Source organism: Callorhinus ursinus, unplaced genomic scaffold (genome assembly GCF_003265705.2).
Source record: "Callorhinus ursinus isolate GAN/ISIS: 27379988/994484 unplaced genomic scaffold, GSC_fseal_2.0 scaffold4, whole genome shotgun sequence".
Taxonomy (NCBI): Eukaryota; Metazoa; Chordata; class Mammalia; order Carnivora; family Otariidae; genus Callorhinus; species Callorhinus ursinus.
In genome coordinates, this window is record NW_027397066.1 from 56,880,550 (window position 1) to 56,900,968 (window position 20,419).

A 20,419-nucleotide genomic window follows, 5' to 3' on the forward strand; every position below is an offset into this window, starting at 1 on the left:
TACAGCGAATTCTAGCACTGACTACTCATGAAGCTGACCTGGAGCCAACAACAACAAAAAAGCTGTATTTTATTAGGATATGCAATTGAAAACGCAGGGACCATCAGCATTTTGACAGCTTAATTTCTTAAACCACGATTCTCTAGTTGTTTAGAAAAGAAATAGCTGTTCTGTGAAAGTGCTGGGTAAATTCATGGTTAGCCTAGTAAAACTTTTAGAGAGCATTGACCATAGGGCCATCAGCTTGAGTCCAAAGAAGTCGTGCACTGAGAAAGTAAGTACTTTTTGAACAACAAGGGTGTTTTAGAGAGTCTCACATTATGGATAGTAGTGTGTCTCAGTTTACTCTCAGGAAGGTTGACAGGAAAGAAGGACTTTGTGGTTTGTTTCTGTTGAACAAATGGATGATTGTAGGACTGTAGCTCAAATTAGGTAACAGATTGCATCATTTCCATTGTATTTTCAATAATTGCTAGCCTCCTGGCCTCCCGTACCTGTTATTCCATTAACACTTCATCAAGTTTCACCCTCCAGTGGTTACCCACCAGCTGTTCAGCAGAGACTTTTAGCCTAATCCCTACATAGCCCATCAAATATCAAATGCTACTTTTGATGCCTTGGTGTTCCCTAGAAAAATTTTTGTGTTTTTCTTCTTCAGTACCATAATGCTACCTTTGACTGGGCAATTTTGTCAACGAAGAAGTGTTTGAAATATGGAGGAAAGCTCGTGGGGAACAACTGTGATTTTGTTCCTGATATCACCCTCATGTCTTTCATCCTCTTCTTGGGCACCTACACCTCTTCTATGGCTCTGAAAAAATTCAAAACTAGCCGTTATTTTCCAACCACGGTAAGTACCTAAGCTTTAAATAACTTTCACTAAATTTATACTGTATCAACAATAATACAGTGTTACAGAATGAAAAAGTCACCTGTGATTCAGCTCTCACAATACAATTTTGTGCATTTAAAAATTGATTTCCAGTCTTTGTTCATGTGTGTATTATGTATTTTTAACTAAATTGAAGTGCAGCTTTGAAAAGCCTTCCAAAGATTTTGCTCACATAATTCTGTCATAAATTCTATCATAATTCTTACTGTATGGAGGGAAAAGGTGGGATGTATTCTAGTATCTAAAAATGCATGAGTAAGAAAAAGACCTTTTTAAATCCATAGTTTTAAAGTACATAAGCAAAAGCTCTTTATATTAGCAAGAAATTTTGATGTAGAATTTCTAATTCATGAGCTGTACATGTGGTAATTTCGTAGTTGAATTATGGGCTTTGGGAATAAACTTAAACTGTGTTGTTACACCAGTATTGGTATAAGATAGGAGTGTCATCTGAGCCAAAATTTCCTTCCCATAGTGATGAATACCATAGAACAGAAAAACAGATAATTGAGCTGGGTTGTGCAGACATCCTGTCTTCCACTAATATGCTTGGGTGAACGTAAAGTCAAAACTGTGGTTCATGGAGAGACTACAAGATAAGAGCAACATTTAGTTAATGGCGTTTTGTTTTTTTACCTGCAGAGTGAAACTAAGATAATCCTTTGCTTTGCAGTTCAGTTCTCAGTGTTTAGGATGTCAGTATTTCTTAGGTAATCTTGATTATACCTGATTTTTATCAATGAGCTGCTCTTTGCAGCTAGAATCTCATGAAATTTCTACCCTTGTGTTTTATGTGGAAGGAGTGGAAAGACTTTAGAAGACATGAGATAGAGTTGCTGAAATTACTTTCTTTCATGTCCTACAGAATGAAACATAATATATTCACACTGAGGAAATTTTTTTACTTGTTCTTATAAAAAGTGATTTTTCTTATAAAATTGAACATAAAGGGAAGGATTGATAATTGTTTTTAGTCTGTTTGGGCTGCTATAACAAAATACCATAGACTAAGTGGCTTATAAGCCACAGAAATTTATTTCTCATGGTTCTGGAGGCTGGGAAGTCCGAGGTCAGGTACCAGCAAGTTTGGGTCAGGGCCCTCCTCCTGGCTCATAGCCAGTGCCTTTTCACTGTGTCCAAGCATGGAGGAAGGGTTAGGGCTCGCCGTAGGTCCTCTTTTAGAAAACCACTAATCTTATTCAGGAAGGCTCCACCCTTATGACCTAATAAGCACCTCCCGAAGGCACCACCTCCTGATACAATCTTTCTGGAGGGTTAGGATCTCAATATAAGAATTTGAGGGGGACACAGCACTGAGACCATAGCAATAATGAGATGTCCCAAACTAGCTGGGCCAAGGAATAAAAAATTTTTACAAAGTAAAATGTAGAAAGAAGTATTCAACTTAATGTGTCTAAAACAGGCATCCCAAATTGGTGGTCAACAGGCAGAATTCAGCCTACAGCCATTCTTTGTTTAGACCATAGTGTGTAAACACACACACACACACACACACACACTTGCGTGCATGCGTGCACACACACACACACGCACACACTTGAGGCCTTAGATGGAACCTGTACTTTTCAGATAGTTATTGTCCTCATAACTCTCTATTGTCTAAGATTTGGCTGCTCTGTACGTTCAGATTAACTGCCCATCCCTGAAGATATTTGAGCTTGTAACACCAGTTCACACACAGAGAAATGTGCTTACTTAATCCATCTCTTCAATGGTACGAGTTTTGTGTAGGCCAGATGCCTTAGGTAAATGTCTTTGAGGATGATTCTTCTTCCCTATTGAGGTTTTTCCTTCTTAGTTTTTAATTCATTAGACTTCTTTCTCTCTCTCTCTCTGTCTCTCTCTCTCTCTCTTTTTTTTTATTTTGGCTCACATCTTGGGAATTATCACCCTTTTGATCTCTCCTACTTGCGAAAGTCTGAAATTATTATATAGACATAGCAGGTGAAAAGTAGAAAATGTGTGAAGCAATTGTTAAGTTGTAATTTACAAAATAAACTAGTTTCAACCTTAAGATGAATAGAGATCATTTCAACTGCCTATGTAGGCATCACCTTTTTCTTCCAGCAAGAACTCCCAAATTGATAACAGCTCTTCAGACTTAAAAGAATTTTCCCCTTATAAGAGCCCAAGCAGGTCATTTCTCAATGTTGATAAGTGCTGCTGAGCAAGTCATGAGCATATGAAAATGGAATAATGATAGTATTCCAGTTGCAATTCCTACGAAGAGGTTTCTCAGCATAATTTAGAATTGTATATAGCAATCATAAGATAAACAGAGAGGAGAAAATATATGTGATTTCTAAGGAGCAATGTTGAGGTGTATAGGCTTTCAGACTGTCATCTCTCTTACTCACTTTATATTTACAGCTGAATAATAGCAATACATACATAAATTCATAATACACAAGTAATAACATCTTTTTTGCTCTCTCATTTGCCAAAATATGTTTGGATTTAAGCTGTCATTTAGAAGGGTGGTCTCTCTAGATAGAGACCAATAGGTTTATAGATTCTTATGCTTACATATTATGTTCTACAATTACAACTTGTATGCTTAAACAGAATAAATTAGACAATCCTTGATTGCTGTGACAAGAATCAAGCCAACTGTTACTACTTCCTCGCTCATACCAGCCATTCACATGAAACCGCTAAAATCTCAAATTGCTAATGCTAGACGACAGTGCCCTTGTCATACAAAATACCCTCTTTTCCTTTAGCTTGCCCAGCCATTTCTCTCTTGCCTTCTCATTTCTAAACATTTGTAGGTTAGTCAATTCAGACTGTAAACTGCTGGAAAACTGTTTTACTTCTATATGATTCCTCACATCAATTAGCACATGGCTGGACACAGACTCAGTACTCCATCCTTGCTGACTCGGGGAATGCAGTGAAGGAGCAATGGACGCTGCATTTTGTGGACAAAGCACAGATGTGAGAACTCAGAAGATGTAGATTCTAGTGCTAACCCTGCCATTAACTAACAGTGTGCCCTTTGAGAGCTAACTGTGAACTTTAGTTACCACGCCCATAAAAGGAGTGCTCAGCTAGAAGACAATTAACATCCTTTTAAGCTCGAGTGTTCGATAATTTTAAAGACAGTTTGCTGACTCCATCTCCTAAATTAAGAGAACTCTTCATTTTAAGCTAGAGCTTATAGCAATGATCTAGAGTTACAAATTTCAAAAAATTAATCCTTATCTCCATCTTTATGCCAGGTCCCCTCGTACAGCTGCTGCCAACCTCTCTCTCTGGATGGTCCACAGTTGTTACATAGCAAATTCAAAATGTGGTTTTTCTTTCCACATTTGAACATACTCATCTTCCTGTATTCTCTGTCTCAGCTAATAATATCATCTACCCTTACAGCCACCCAGGATCAAAATCTCAGAATCATATTTGGTCTATCAGTCAGTCTCAGCAGGAAACAAATTATACATTCGGATGAGATGATTTGAGGGGTTTACTAAAGCATTATTTATGAAAGTGCAGTTAGGTTTTGGGAACCCATAAGGGAAAGTGTAGTGTCCAGTGCTCGTAGCAGTGGGTTGTTACTGTCCATCCCTGGCCCAAAGGTTGTGCCAGGGGAGTAGTTGCTGGAACCCAGAAGAAGAGAAAAGCCTCGAGAAAGCTGTCCTGCGAGCTGCTGTGACCTTGGACGGAGGGATGTAGCCAGCGTGAGGCAACCTCACAGCAATAAAGCTGTGGGAATAAGTACTTTGATCTCTCTTTTCCTCTGATAGCCTGCCCTGGCTGCTCCAGGCCTAACCCAGCTGGAGAGCAAGGGAACCTACTGCAGACCGCACAGGCCCATCTCCCAAGGCAGAGAGCATGGTGATAAGGGGTACAAAATAGAGCTGGTGTGACAAAAGCTGCTATTTTTCACATTTGCCTCTCCAAGTTTTTTTTTTAATCAAATTAAACTTGTCACAGTCCCCTCGTTTATCCCGCTGTAATCACTCTCCCTTACACTTACACTTCTGTTCCCCTGGTTCTGTCAGTCATTATCTTGGCCAAGACCAGGGTCAGTTATCCACACTTTCTCTCCCTCAGGAGGCTAGTGGCACTCCATCAGTATGAGCACTTACGGTAAAAGAGTTTGTCTTTATTAACCTTTCTATCAGGAATTTAATTTGTATATCAGGCACAGTCCAGAGAGCCCTAATGCCGAGGGGAATGTGAATGGAAGACCAGTGTACCCCACTGTCTGTCTTCTTTGCGCTCCCCATTCTTTTTAGAGGGGTGCATCAGACTGTTTCCCCATACAGTTACTGGTCTGTTCCATCAGCCTCAAGTCTTTGGTCAAAGGCGTTTGGCATCAGAGCTTCCTGGAGGAGCATCACAGCATCATCTGGGATCTTCTGTGGCAGGTGGCTCAGGGCATTCACCTGAAGTGCTCTTCCAGAGTGCCGTATCAGCAAGTGATCATACGCATGCGACAGAGACGCCTTCCCTGCATATGCGCTGGTAAAATGGAAGCAGTAGCTGAGGGCAGGAGTGTGATTAGTAGTAGTAGAACTCATAAAGCTGTAGAACTTCTGAATTAAGCAAAATTTATTGATACTTTGATATATAGTCAAATATAGTGTGACTGGCTGATGGATGTAATTGGCATGAAAATGTCTTTCTTTAGGAACCATTTAATTTCCTTTTTCCCCCCTATTAGAATAAGTAACAGTTTTGACCCTCACATGAATTGATGTAATGGTAAGATTCTTTTTTGTTTGTTTGTTTTATTTTATTATTTTATTTTATGTGTGTATGTATGTATGTATTTTGAGAGGGAGAGAGAGAGAGAGAGGAGGGGCAAAAGAAAAGGGAAAGAGAGAATCTTAAGCAGGCTCCATGTCCAGCCAAGATGGGGCTTGATCTCATGACCCTTAGAACATGGCCTGCGCTGAAATCAAGAGTCAGATGCTTGACTGACTGAGCCACCCAGGTGCACCAAGATTTTTTTTTTAATATGCCTCCTGATTGTTATTGGCAGTTAAATAAATAAATTCCAGGTAACGTCAACAGCTGTGACACTTTCTACACTTTATTTAGATGACACTTGAGCAGAAGGTTCTTTAATATCCTTCTTTAAAAACAGTATTCTGTAATTAATTAGTATATTAATTCAATATTGAAAAAAAATATTGTGACCCTAATGTGTGCTTGATACAATACTAGGTGGTAGGGATGGGTAATTCATGAGCCTGGCCCTTAGTAGGAACTAAGTATATATTTGTTGAATACATTAGGTTTTTGGGTTTTCAAATGAGTGTGATTCATTTTGATCCTTCTGCTCCGTTCATGCTTATTATCTTCTGTGGAATCAAACTTTAGTGCTTTCCTGTGACCTAAGTAAATTGATGATGATCTTTGAGGAACTGGCTTTATGGATAAGAAAAAAGTATAGGGCTTCAGGAATTTCAGTGGAAATATAATGCACTAATATAGTTAGGTGACAAATTTAGTTTTTATCCATGTGAAACAAGCCTAGAATTCCACAATTTGCCGTATTTTTGGCTCCATGACTTTTAGTTGACACTTTGGCCTGTGACAGTTCTATTAAAGTAGGCTGTGTTTAGTTGGTAAACAGCTCTTTATAAGAATCAGGTGTCATCCCTTTTTTTTTCTTTTTCTCCCAGAAACTCTCTGGTGAATGGTAAAAACTATCAAACTAAAACAAATAATGTATCCAAAAATTAGGAAGAAATAATGGGCATGTATTCTCTGTCCCATTCTAGTGTTAGTAATGCTGGGTGACATTTGGCTGGTTCTTGCAGAAACATCAGACCACATCATGCCTTTGAAACTCATTCAGAAAATGACTTTGTTGTCAGTGAAGGGGAATCAGATTTTCAAGTTCTTGTGTTATGTTGTACCAAGGAATATGATTTTCAAAGTCAAATTTGTTTAATCCAAAATTGATTTTCATATTTTTTCCTTAAGAATGACAAAGGGGTATTTGATTATAAGTCCAGCTTAACCTCTTAAACATTTAACAAAGATTATAAATACTTCAGTTCTTATAGATATATGACAAAAAATGCAGCCAACCTGAATTGAGCCCTAATCAAAATAAGGTTGGGAGCACTGATCAGCCAGGTGTTTTGTGAGGGCTTTTAATGGTGGCATAGAAGCAGTCTATGGACAATAATTTTGACCTTGGTACTTTATTGGTCATAAACACTTTCAGCTTACTTGCCTATCATAGAAAAGTCACCAGCATTGAAATCCATTCCTTAACGCAAAATGGCCCTCCTGCTCTGTTTCCAGATTGTCTGATTTATACATATGACTTAATATTCTTTTTAAAATTTTAATTTTCGTACCTTGATATAATTATAAAAACCACCTTTCTTTTTAAGTTCTGGAACTCTTTTTTCTTTTTTTTAAGATTATTCATTTATTTTAGAGACAGTGCAATTGAGCAGTACGGGGGAGGGGCCGAAGGAAAGGGAGAGCGAGAATCTCAGGCAGAATCCCTGCTGAGCGCGGAGCCTCAGGCCGGGCTCAGTCCCACAACCCTGAGGATCATGTCCTGAACCGAAATCAAGAGTCAGCTGCTTAACCGACGAAGCCACCCAGGAGCCCCTGGAACTCTTTATTATGATGTTTTTGGGAGGATATATCAAGAAGACCCTCTTAGAGGGCCAAGAAATTTTGATAATTGGGTCTTAATCATTGCATTTTAGTGTTAGAACTTTGAATACCATCTAGTCCAATCTTGCCTCTTATTTCTGACAAGGGGTCATCTGTGGGCTGCTTGAATGCTTCTTAGAACAGGAACTCGTATCTCTGAAGGCATTCCCGATAGAAACACAAATCTTCCCTGCCACGGCCTCTGTCCGCAGGGTCTGCCCTTGCCCTTGAAAGCTACACAGAACAAGTTAGTCTTTCTTCCCTGTGACAGACTTCACATATTTGAAGACCGGTCTCCCAACAACTTCTCAAGGCCTTCCATCGTTTTTTATGCAGTGTGTTTTCCGGAATCCTGTTCCTCTGGTTACCCATCTCTGGATCAGCTCCAGATTTTCACTTTCTACTTAGAATAATAGTGGCCAGATTGAGACACAGTATGTCCCATGGGATTTGATCATTTGCTTCTGGCGTACACTTACTAGGTTTTTTTTTTTGTTCTGCTGCTCAGTTTTGAAGCAGGATGCAGGAAGAGGCCTGAGGGGGCTGAAGTCTCACTCGCATTCCTGCTGAAAGACTCCATAGGCCTACTTCCCTCTGTTTCGTGCTTGGAAAAACAATTTTTTTAAAGGTAGACTTCCATCGGGAAGCTCTAAGCACCACCCAGAGGAAGTGCCCAATCCAATTCCCTTCTTTGTTCCTCGAATCTCTGACTCTAGAATTCACAGCATTAAAATCCTGGAGTCTAAATCAGACTTTCCTTTTATTGAATTCTAACTATAGTGGGTATTATTGATTCAAAGTACAGTGTATTATGATTGCTATACAGATATCAATGCTTATTTCTTTTATAGTGCTATGCTTTGACTACTGGGGGGGATCAAATTTCAAAATTCTCATGGTATTTTATGCCTTCTCATGATTGCCAAAAGGCACATATTTGTCTGGTGTACTTTTTCTCATCTACAATAAATGCTTTTTTTACACTGTTGTTTGGCAGTTTCCAAGCACTGCCGTCACGAGAGGACTTGACATCATGAATTAATATTTACTGAGAACCCACAGGGTCCCTGCTGCTGTACTTGTCTCTGTAACAGCTCCATCCATTGAGAGCCGCCCTGCGGTCATTTAGAACCAGCTGCAGCCCTCGCAAAGTGAAAACCAAATGTCCTCTGGGGCTTCAGAGAAACCAGATTCGTTTTTTTTCTCTTGTAAATTAACTAGCTTCTCCCTGCTGGTGTCTCCATGATTATGACTCTCTTAATAATTAATAAGTACCATCCTTCATGAAGAGTGTGTTTATAGTAGATTTATTAGGTTGTTTTTGCCCCAGAACAAGAGAACAGTATATGGTTATTTGAATTTCGCTTCCCATCCATGTAATTTCTTCTTTGCTTTGATAGTTTAAATATTTAAGCTTGTTTCTTAGTGTTTCTTATTAGATTAGTTGAGATATTTTATAATTAATTCTGTAGAGGACAGAAATATTTTTCTCCTGTTCATTTTTAAAATTAAAAAAATGGTAAACAAAAATAAAAGAGCTCAAAACCAATCTGATATAAAAGGATCTTAGTTAAACACTTTTCTTTGCCTTATTCATGAATGGAGGTAGGAATTCTCTTACATTTTAGCACATCTGTTTACCATTAAAAAATAAACCTTTTTTTTATAGCAAGCCCTTGCTGTATGTGAGTTGTCTTAATTTGTATTTCACTTAGATTGTCATAGTGTATGTGCCTACGATATTGAAGTTTGAACTTGGAGGGACTTAGTGTTTGGCTGGAAGGACATCCACAAGTTATATCGGTCCAAGCTAGATTTGAAACCTCTCAAATCCACGGGATTAGATATGAAATCTTGTGGAAACGGGTTTCTCATGAAAACTTTGGCACTTCTAATCATTACCAAGAAGATCTAGTAGGGAATTAGAAACTATGGATTTCTAATTTGATTTCTTTATTTACATGTTGGCACATAAAAGGTTGTTGTTTTGGAGTTTTTGAAAGAGCTCAAGTTTGATGAAAATGGAAAGTAAAAGAAACAAAACGTGAAGGGAAATTCGTGTAATTTTTTTTTTCTAAATGTGTTTGGAAATGTGAGAAGAACCTCAAGAGAGTGAATCTTATCTCCTTAAAGTCAAAGCTCTTGTTCACAGGTCCCAGGGTATATCTAGTAAAAGCTGTATTTACTCAGCATTTGACATTTTTAGGGCACTTTATAGTTCTACTGTCAGTTTTCCCTCGTTTAAGTTAAAGTTTAATTTTAGTATAGGGTAAGACCTGAACAGTCTACTAAAATGGCACCCCTGCCTGCCTTTTCCAGTTAGAGGATTTGGAGTTGAATACAAAAGTAGTCTGGGAACAATCCATTTCCTTACTATGAAGTTTAAACTGGATCCAGTGTCTTGGAAATGCATGTCTGATCATAAACACTCTCCAGGAGTGATTTCTGCTGTAACGGAACTGTACTGTACAATTTAAGGGAAAGGAAGGGGAAATAGAAGTGAATATTTTATATGGAACATATCACCCTGGCTGTGATTTTTAATGAGGTTAAGCAAATTATTAATAAAGTAGCTTTTTTCCCCATAAATTTTAAGAAATGCAGTCCTGAATCTTACTAATATTTGTCTTTTTAGCTACTTTTATATTTATGGTATAATAGTACCACATTTGACAGGAATACCATTGCTGAGGGTTTCTTCTAAACTTATAATATTTCATACACACACAAACACACACACATATATAATATTTCTTCCACGTGTATATACAATGTGTATCAATTTGGGAAACTAATAACTAAAATAAACTATAATCTATTTACTTATATTAGTTTCCTATGGTTGCTGTGTCAAATTATTATAAATATGTTGGCTTAAAACAACACAAATTTATTGTCTTTAAGATCTGGAGATCAGAAGACTGAAATGGGTCTCAGTGCTCTAAAGTCAAGGGGTTGACAGGGCTGTGTCCTTTCTGGAGGCTCTGGGAAAGAATGCAGTCCCTTGCCTTTTTCAGCTTGTAGAGGCTGCCCACATTCCTTGGCTCATGGCCTTTTCCTCCATCCTCAAAGCCAGCAATGACCAGTTGAATCTTTCTCACAGTGCATCACTCTGACACTGACTCTTCTGCTTCCCCCTTTCATTTATGAGAACCCTGGTGGTTACATTGGACCTACTAAAATAATCTTGGATCATATCCCCAATCTCAAGGTCATCTGATCAGCAACCTTAATTCTGTGTGCAACCTCATTCTCTCTAGCCATGCGACATTACATACTCATAGGTTCAAGGAAGCACGACGTTTACATCCTTAAGGGGGCATTGTTTTGCCAACCACGTCATCCGACCTTAATTTTAACATGATTATTCTGGGTTACCTTGACAATGTACTGAAGGAGGGCAAGTATAGAACCAGGAAGATGAGATAAGAAGCAGGAAACCACAGGAGATAAAATGGTGCCTTAGACAAGGGAGCAATGGAGGTGGTGAGAAGTGACAGCATCCTGAGTACGTTTTGAAGGTGATTTGCTGACCTATTAGATGTAGGATATGACAGAAAGAGAAGAGTTATGTGGGTCATTCAAAGTTTTTGGCCTAAGCAATAGGAAAAAATAAACTACCATTAATTAAGATGGAGAGAACTACTGAAAGAGCAGGTTTAGGGCTTCAGTGTTCAGCTTATGGAAGGCTCAGAAAGCCTCTTCTCCTAACTAAAGAAGCAAGTATCCCAGGTGTCTGGTAGTGATTCCAGTCATGTAGGTCTGTTCCCTAGCAGGGCCAGAGGTGCAGGCGCGCTGGGACTTTCTACCGACGAATTGAAGTTTGGATTCATTTGCTACCCTCTACTTCTTTTCTGTTTATGAGCAAAAGGAGGAGCGCTGTCTTTTTAATAACGATTCCCCCCGCTTTTGAACAACTTCTAACGTGTCTAAATTGTCAACAAGTTGGATTTACTGGATAAGGACTGGGAGGGTCGTAAAGACATAACGTCTTTTTTGCCTTTGCAAAAAGACCTCTGGTCTTCCAGTGATTTATGACCTACTGGACCGGAGAGATTGTTGTAACGTCTTAATATATTCCTGAACCTGTTTCATATGACCATGTGTGCCAGACCATCCTGAACTGCCTGTGTCAACAGTGACTTAAGAGATGGGAGTTTCCTCCAGCCCTTTTTCTGCAGGGATTCCAGATACTTCCAACCAAAATTAGTTGAGTGGCAGTTCTGTATTATTACTGGGCTTTTATATCTTGTTTCTTGGAATTGATGATTCCTTCTAAAGACCTCCTGATGGTCGATTATTTAATTATTCTAGTGGTTTCTGCAGCCAAAGAGGCCTCATGGAACTTGAAAAAACAACAGTTGACATATATTAGGAGAGTTTATTATGTTCCCAGATGTTATGTTAAGCACTTTCATGGCTTATCTTATTTAATTCTTATAACAAACCGGTGAGGTTGTAAGGATTATTTTGGCTACATTTTGCACATGGAGTCATTGAAGCTAAGAAAGGGTAGATATTTACAGATAGAAAATGAATGTGCTGGGGTTCCAACCAAGGTCACCTAACTGTAGACACTGTGCTCCTAACCGCTGCACTATATTTTTCTCCCCATATTGATCCCTGCCATCTTTTTGTGCTTGACACTATTGTATAATTGGTGTTAATTTGCACCTAACATAGCCCATGGCTGGCTTTTTGCTTCTTTGTGTGACTTCTCAAGAGAGCTAAGCCTAGCAGAACCCAGCCCTTCAAAAGGGAAAGGAACTCCTAGCTAACAGGGCCATCTTTGGTCTTGCTGCTAGTTAGGACCCAAGGCTCCTGGTGCTGGGCAGTGGTGAAGAAGAGAACATGATGATGGCCTTCAGCCTACCCACCTTGCCAAGTACTTCCATTCCCCAGTTCCATTCCTACTGAATATCTGACTGTAGTAGCCCCCCTACTGCAGAACTGTCAGCCACCCTGCCTGATCTCTCTTCATCTGGCAGTACCAGAACACTGACTGCTCACCCTGAGGAAACCTTGTAACTGCTGAATCCACCCTGATTTGTTTAGAAGCAGGCTTCCTTGGGTATGTGACCTTCATGAAGACATGGATTGTGTCTGTGTTGTTCACTGTGGTGTCCCTAGCACCAAAGTATAAGGCGCTGAGTGAATTCTTGTGGAATGATCAGATTATGCACCCCCATGTGTACATACTTATGGGGAAACAGGCGTCTATGCTCTAGCAGTGCTCCGAGGCCGTTATCAGTGCCGCTAGATACCGCAGGGGAGCTGCCAACAGTCCCGTGCTCCCCTGCTGACTCCAGAATGACCATTCTGCACCCACTTCATGGGAAAGGTTTGGGTTTAATGTTACAACCCCTAAACCCCAGCCCTTGACCTGACCAGAGGCAGATACTTTGGAAGCTTCGAGTTTGCCAACCAGTGGCAACCATACTTAAGAAGTGGTGGTGAAGAGATTCCCCACATACAGAAGACTTTAAGCACTAGCCTACAGCGAAAACTGTTTTCTTTGACAGAGGTAGTGATGTCATCATTTCTCTCTCCCATCACTTCATGTTCCTCTGAAGTCTTGAGTCCACTCAGTCACCTAGAACTTGTAACCCCTCTCCTGCTAGATCCACAGTGTTTTCAGGTTACTTTATAGAATTATCTTGCCCTCTACGCACAATGCTATTTCCCGAATGATAAACAGAATTCTATATTTTTGTGTAGATTTTTTGAGATTTCATCCTTACCTGCGTATCCTTTGTGCTGCCTACAGGAAGAGTGTTTGTACGGTATTTCAGGAATATATTATTCAGGAATATATTATTCCCCTGCCTAGACACACACACACACACACACACACACACACACACACACACACACACACACACACACACTGATCTGTTCTGTGTGATTAGATTAGTTCTGGCCAGATGAGAAAGTGATGCAAAAACAATGTGAAAAATAATCTCTCTGCAGTGTGACACTCCTTTAATTTGCTGGTGACACTGTTACTGTAGACCACTAGCCAAATACAGAATATTTTGTTCATTTCCAACACAAGCAAATATATTAATCCAGTGCTAAGCAGCCCCTGGTTTCTTTTTTATTTTTTTTCAGGCAAGAAAACTGATCAGTGACTTTGCCATTATCTTGTCCATTCTCATCTTTTGTGTAATAGATGCCCTGGTAGGTGTGGATACTCCAAAACTAATTGTGCCAAGCGAGTTCAAGGTAAGTGAACTTCTGCTGGTCATTCCTGGGACTCTATGGCTTTCTTTCCCCTGTTAGAGTTTGTTATATGTTTTTGAGTTCATTTTGTATGATTATCTGTTTCTTTATTTCAGGGGTGGTCTTTCGCCAGGCATGTGTATACACTATTTCTTCACTAAAATCAAATGCCTGATTAGGATCAAATGCAAGGTTCACATTATATTGATTTTTATTGACAAATACAAACTCTGCTTTATATTTTTGGAGAATTTAAGATGAGCCAAAGTATTTCCATACAACTTATCACCTTGATCCATATAGTAATTCTAGGATGTAATGTAACTATCGTCATCTTGATTTTATGAAGTTGTTTGTTGGAGCTCATAAAGATTTAAAGAAAATGCCCAAGATTATATTTCTAATTCAGTGCTCTTTTCCTGCTACCAAACTACCTGCCATATACACACACGTTTGTATGTAATGTGCATTTTAATTATCACAAAGAAGATATAGGAATTACTCATTTTATAAATCTGTTGGTTTGTGCAGGCCTAATGGGTAAAATTTACATTTTAGTCATTCTTACATATCCCTCCCTAATTTTTCATTATGTCTTTCACTTGTTTTGTAGAACACTCCTAGCTTCTCTCTCCATCACTGAGACTATATACTTGCTAAGAAAAATTAAACTAACTGCAGTTCTAGCTTATATATAGCTATATATAGCTTATATTATAGCTACTTAAGGAGGAAGGGGTATCTATGGTACAGCAAATAGATTGTTGCATTATCTCTGCCATCTCATACTCATTAGCAAAGATAAGTTTTCAATCATTCAGTGATTAGTTCACTTAAGTTAATATTTATTGAATGTTTGCTTTGAGTGAGGCTCTTTACAGGGGATTTGAAATGCACTGACGAACAAGAGAAATTTCCTTCCCTTCCAAGTTCTCAACCTGGTAAAGGTAGTAAAATGTGAATAGATTCAGTGATGTAGTTATGAGCAAAGGGAGATGGAAGACAGAAATATCTTCAGAGAAGTGACTAGTAAATATAGAGAAAATAATTCATAGGATTCTATTTTGGTTTATTTACATTATTTAGCATTAGGAAAAGGAAAGGAAAATATTTTTTTTTCTGTAGTACAGATGTATGATCTAACAGGATAGATGGAAAACTAGAAAAATAATTGTATTTTTTATTTTTGGTAATATTTCTGAGGATTTAACCAGTTATTCTGGCTCATTTTTCATATATATAAGAAAAACCAGAGTAGTTAAGCAAGTTCAATTATAGCATGTAAAAATATTTGTAGCTTTTTCTATATTATGTGAAACTGTTACAATTTGGCAGTAGTAGAAATAACTTCAGTATAATTGCCAAAATTCATGGACAAAATTCATTGTTGTTTTGTAATTTCTTGTCTGTGTCTTTACTATTATATTTGAGTTTTTCTTTTGGCTGCCTCTTAACGTAAATCACTGTCTTCCTGCTTGAGTCCTTATCTTAGATCATCCTAAATGCACAAAATGGCATTTATCTGTTTCCCCTCAGTCTATATTCTTACTCTCCTTCATTTAAAATACTGCCTTAAAATAACCACCTTCAGGAAGTTTTTGGTGACTAATCTTTGTTTAACCTATCCAGAAATAAAACTGTGTCTCTCCCGTTGATTTTTCACCAAATAGTATGTATTAATATTGCTTTGAAAATGTTCTTTCTCTTCTTCAAGCCAACAAGTCCAAACCGAGGTTGGTTTGTTCCACCATTTGGAGGAAACCCCTGGTGGGTGTACCTTGCAGCTGCTATCCCTGCTTTGTTGGTTACCATTCTGATTTTCATGGACCAGCAAATCACAGCTGTGATCGTGAACAGGAAAGAACATAAACTCAAGGTAAATGTTCATAACAGTGGTTATCATTGCCTTCTACTTTCTTTATAGTACTTGAAAATACTAATTTATTCAAAACTAAGACAGTTTTTTTAAATTTTTATTTTTTTAATTAACATATAATGTATTATTTGTTTCAGGGGTACAGGTCTGTGATTCATCAGTCTTACACAATTCACATCGCTCACATACCCTCCCCAATGTCCATCACCCAGCCACCCCATCCCTCCCACCCCCCTCCACTCCAGCAACCCTCAGTTTGTTTCCTGAGATTAAGAGTCTCTTATGGTTTGTCTCCCTCTCTGGTTTCGTCTTGTTTCATTTTTTCCTCCCTTCCCCTATGATCCTCTGTCTTGTTTCTCAAATTCCTCGTATCAATGAGATCATATGATACTTGTCTTTCTCTGATTGACTTATTTTGCTTAGCATAATACCCTCTAGTTCTATGCACGTCATTGCAAATGGCAAGATTTCATTTTTTTTTGATGGCTGCATGATATTCCATTGTGTATATATATATACACCACATCTTCTTTATCCATTCGTCTGTTGATGGACATCTCGGCTCTTTCCACAGTTTGGCTGTTGTGAACATTGCTGCTATGAACATTGGGGTGCACGTAGCCCTTCGGATCACTACATTTGTATCTTTAGGGTAAATACCCAGTAGTGCAATTGCTGGGTAATAGGGTAGCTCTATTTTCAACTTTTTGAGGAATCTCCCTACTGCACCCGCTTGCATTCCCACCAACAGTGTAGGAGGGTTCCCCTTTCTTCATATCTTCTCCAACATCTGTCGTTTCCTGGCTTGTTAATTTTAGCCATACTGAGTGGTGTGAGGTGGTATCTCATTGAGAAAACCAAGACGGTTTTATCAAGAGTTAGATTATAGCTAATATTCTTTCTGACTTGGCAGAGTCACAGATTGCTTTGTGTTGACACATGTCCTCAATATAATACTTTAGGAAGACCTCATTTAAATCTGAAAAAGTTGAGATCATATTTCCTTCACCACCAAAGAGGGCAATATAAACTGTTCACCACTCAGCCAGTGTCATCCTACATCTGATTTTAATGTGGTAACTGTCCTTAATGAAGACAATGACAAATACTTTTTCTGAGACTATTGAGATAAAAGCATGTTTGTTTTTAATCTGTTGACTTGGTGAGTTACAGTAATAGATTTTCTGTTCTTGAACCAACCTTGCAACCTGGTAGAATATAGTTTCTTTTATACATGGTTTTTATATCTTTATGTATAATTATTACATAATTATATAATATACAGAGTATATTATATATGTATATATTTTGGATTTTTGCATCTCTTTTAAGAGTGACATTGGCCTGTGCATTTTCTTTCTTACAGTGTCCCTGTCGGATTTTGGTATCAGGAATATATTATCCTTATAAAATGAGCTGGTAGTGTTTCTCCTCCTATTCCACTTCTTTTTTTTTTTTTTAATTTATTTATTTTATTTTTTTTATTTTTTTTTATCCTCCTATTCCACTTCTATTCCATTCTCTGAAATAGAATATAATATTTTCTTTATTATGTGTAACATGCCAATTATCTTTTCTTTGAATGATCAAACATGTTTGTAAAACTATATAATAAACTTTAAAAATATAGTTTATTTGATTAAATCAGGATTCCAGTTAACTTTCAAATATTGTTATCTTAAATCTTTTATAAACTTTTAGTCCGTAAGTTTTCTCCTCCCCACCCACCACCATCAGTCTGTTTGGTTTCCCTAGATATTTATTTGTTGAAGACAACCAGGTTGTTTTTCAGTTTATCTTTTGCGATATAACAGGTGACAACAACAATTATTTATTATGTTTCTTTGGGTTGACAGGGTTCAGGTGGATACTTCTTGCTTGACGTCTCTCCTGCAGTTGCAGTTAGTGTCATCTGAAGGGTTGACTAGGCTGATTGTCCAGTACGGCTTCTTCACTCACTTCCATGTCTCACATACCTAGTACCTTGATTCCTTGGTGTGTCTGTTTGTCTGTCCAACTTCTCTTTCACCACATGGCATATCCTCCTTCAGAGCCTTTTGATGTGGGTTAGGCTTCTTGCAGCATGGCAACCTTGAGCTATTTGTACTTGGCACATGGAAACTGACTTCCCAGAATTAAGAGTGAAAGATGCAAGACCATTTCATGGTTACACCTGCTACTGGCACAGCTCTATTCTTTATTTTGCTATCATCGATTGATCAAAATAGGTCCAGGCCCAGCCTCCATTGAATGGGGTGGGGAAGGGCTCCATTGTTTGATGGAGGAATGGCAATTTTACACTTGAAGAAAAATATGCAGGATAGGAGATATTTTTCCAGTCGTTTTTGGAAAATAAAATCTGCCACATTTGGGGACACCCGGGTGGCTCAGTCAGTTAAATGTCCAACTCTTGATTTTGGCTCTGGTCAAGATCTAGGGGTCCTGGGATCCAGCCCTGTGTCTGGCTCTGTGCTCAGCAGGGAGTCTGCTTGAGGGCTGTCTCTCTCCCTCTCCCACTGCCCCCCCTGCTCTCTCTCTCTCTCTCTAAAAAAAAAAAAAAATCTGCTACATTTGCACTATAGAAATTGCCATAGTCTAGATCATGATGCTTATTTCCCTGTGGTGTCATTTAGCATGCTCTTTTGTCTTCTGTATTTCCTTTAAATTGGTCGTTGGATCCAGAAGCTTGATGAAGTATAGTTTTGTCATTTTATATCTATATCTCTTTCATTTTGAGGGTCGGGTGGCAAGACATTCGTAGAAGGTCAGGACCATTTTACGTTACATTTTTGACTTCAGGATTTCTAGACCATAGAGATAATGTGAATTCCAGCCTCAAACTTAATTGCAGGTTTATAGTCAGAAATATCTTTCGAGATTCTTTTTTTCTTATGGCTTTATATTTAGAGGCAAGGCCTAGAGAGGCACTTATCCCTACTTTCTCCGTAGGGTGTCTTATTTCCTAGTTGACCAACTCAGTATGCTGTGTTTAGAGTATCCTAATTTCATTTCAAGGGATGTCTTTTCATTTATACCCTTTCCCCCATATCCCTAGAGTTGGTCTCCTGTCCCTAGGGTTCGGATGGTCATTCTAAATCCAGGCCCTAAGGTCTCTCAGGGTGGGCCTAAGCCCCAGGGCTTACTGACCCTGTAGATTCACTCTTTCTTGTTGCCATTGTTTTTTGCCTCCAGTTGTTTCTTTTACTTTCTGGTAGATAAGCCATGATTTCTAAAAGATATTTTTTTATATTTGGTCGAGCATTTTTAGATGCTCTATACTGGGAGGGGTCTCAGTGTTGATTTAGTTTGAAAGGCTGGAAATGGATGATAACTAATATATTTTATTCTAAAAAGAGTTAGGAAGCACATTTTTAATTTTGTTATATAGTTGACCAGATTTGTTATGTGTCTTTGGAGATAAATGCCTATTTACTTTTGCTCGTTAAGTTTTCTTATTAATAAAATTCAGAATTTCAAGTTTAGCAAATTTAGAATTGATAAGATATAGAATTTTTAAAAAAGATTTTATTTTTAAGTAATCTCTACATCCAGCGTGGGACTCTAGCTCACAACCCCAGGATCAAGAGTTGCATGTTCCACTGACTGAGTCAGCCGGGCACTCCTGATAAAATACAGAATTTTTAAAATTCTCCTATTCCCTATAGAAAACATTGGAAAATCAAGACATATTAAGATTTACCTCTTAAAATAGGAATTTTAAGTTTTTATCACTTTTAGGAATTGCTTATTTGAAATCATTTCTTTGAATGACAGTAGTTACAGAATAAGTGCCAGTGTTTTGACACAAATCTCATGATGCCAGTGGAGAGACATCATGGATGAAAGGCTTTTCACTCTGGATATTGTTTTATTCACAGTTTGTTGGGAAAGGTGGCTGTGGAATGTGAACATTGGAGATCGGTCTGAAATTAAAGGGGTCTGACTGCTATGAAATTGATTCAAAAGAGAAACCTGGAACAGTGAGAGAGAGGGAAGGATTGTAATATTACAAGCAGCATGTTTTTGGGTGGCATTTGCTTTGGCTCTGTGTCATGTGGCCCTGGCTGGCTGGCTGCTCTGTTGGGATGGGATCCACCTTTCCACTCTGCTGAACCGCTCCGTATTGATGTAGGAGCGCCAAGCCACTTGGCTTTTCTTGGCCATCATTTTGGTTAGTTATGTCCCACATTCTCCCTGCAGAGCACTCAAAAGCAAATGGGGTTCAGCAAGGTCATGACTTCTTCTCCAAGGTTATTTCCTGAGTCATTGCAGAGGTAGGAAATAAGTCTGAGCTTCAGACTGCAAAGCAAAGGATACTTCTCACAAGGAAAATGATTTTAAGTAGGTGGGAGGGAGAAATAGTTTAGGATAAGTATCTAGGCATAGACATAAGTTGGTGTATCAGTGAATTTTCTGATACCCTTTGTGGTAAAACCCTTAATTTAAGGTCCTTTTCTTGGATAACTCCAAAATTTGCCCTGTTTTATTTTTCCTTTCTATTCCTGTTACCATAACCTTAAATCCAGTCCTTTTATTTCATGTCTAGACTATTCTGTTTAGCCATGAGTTAATAATCAGGTTCCCTTGCTTCATTTCAAAAGCAGTAATTTTTTTAAGTGTTGTTCTTATATGTCAGTCTTATATTTCTAAACCTTTACCCCTTGGCCCTCTAAACATTTGCTCCTTGAAGAAGTCCATTTGCCTTAGCCTGGGAATTAAATCTCTTTGTGATATGTTCTCAACCCAAATTTAGAATGATGCTCTCCACATACTAT

General features: G+C 38.4%; 1 protein-coding gene across 8 annotated transcripts in view; it reads left to right on the forward strand.

The window, feature by feature from the left end:
• SLC4A4 (solute carrier family 4 member 4) overlaps window positions 1-20,419 on the forward strand; it is a 335,807-nt gene that overhangs the window by 284,052 nt on the left and 31,336 nt on the right. For all 8 annotated transcript variants that reach the window (XM_073891772.1, XM_073891773.1, XM_073891770.1 and 5 more), the window contains 3 exons: window positions 659-850; window positions 13,658-13,771; window positions 15,483-15,644. In XM_073891772.1, coding sequence (XP_073747873.1) covers window positions 659-850; window positions 13,658-13,771; window positions 15,483-15,644 — 468 coding nt within the window. The remainder of the gene's footprint in view (window positions 1-658; window positions 851-13,657; window positions 13,772-15,482; window positions 15,645-20,419) is intronic.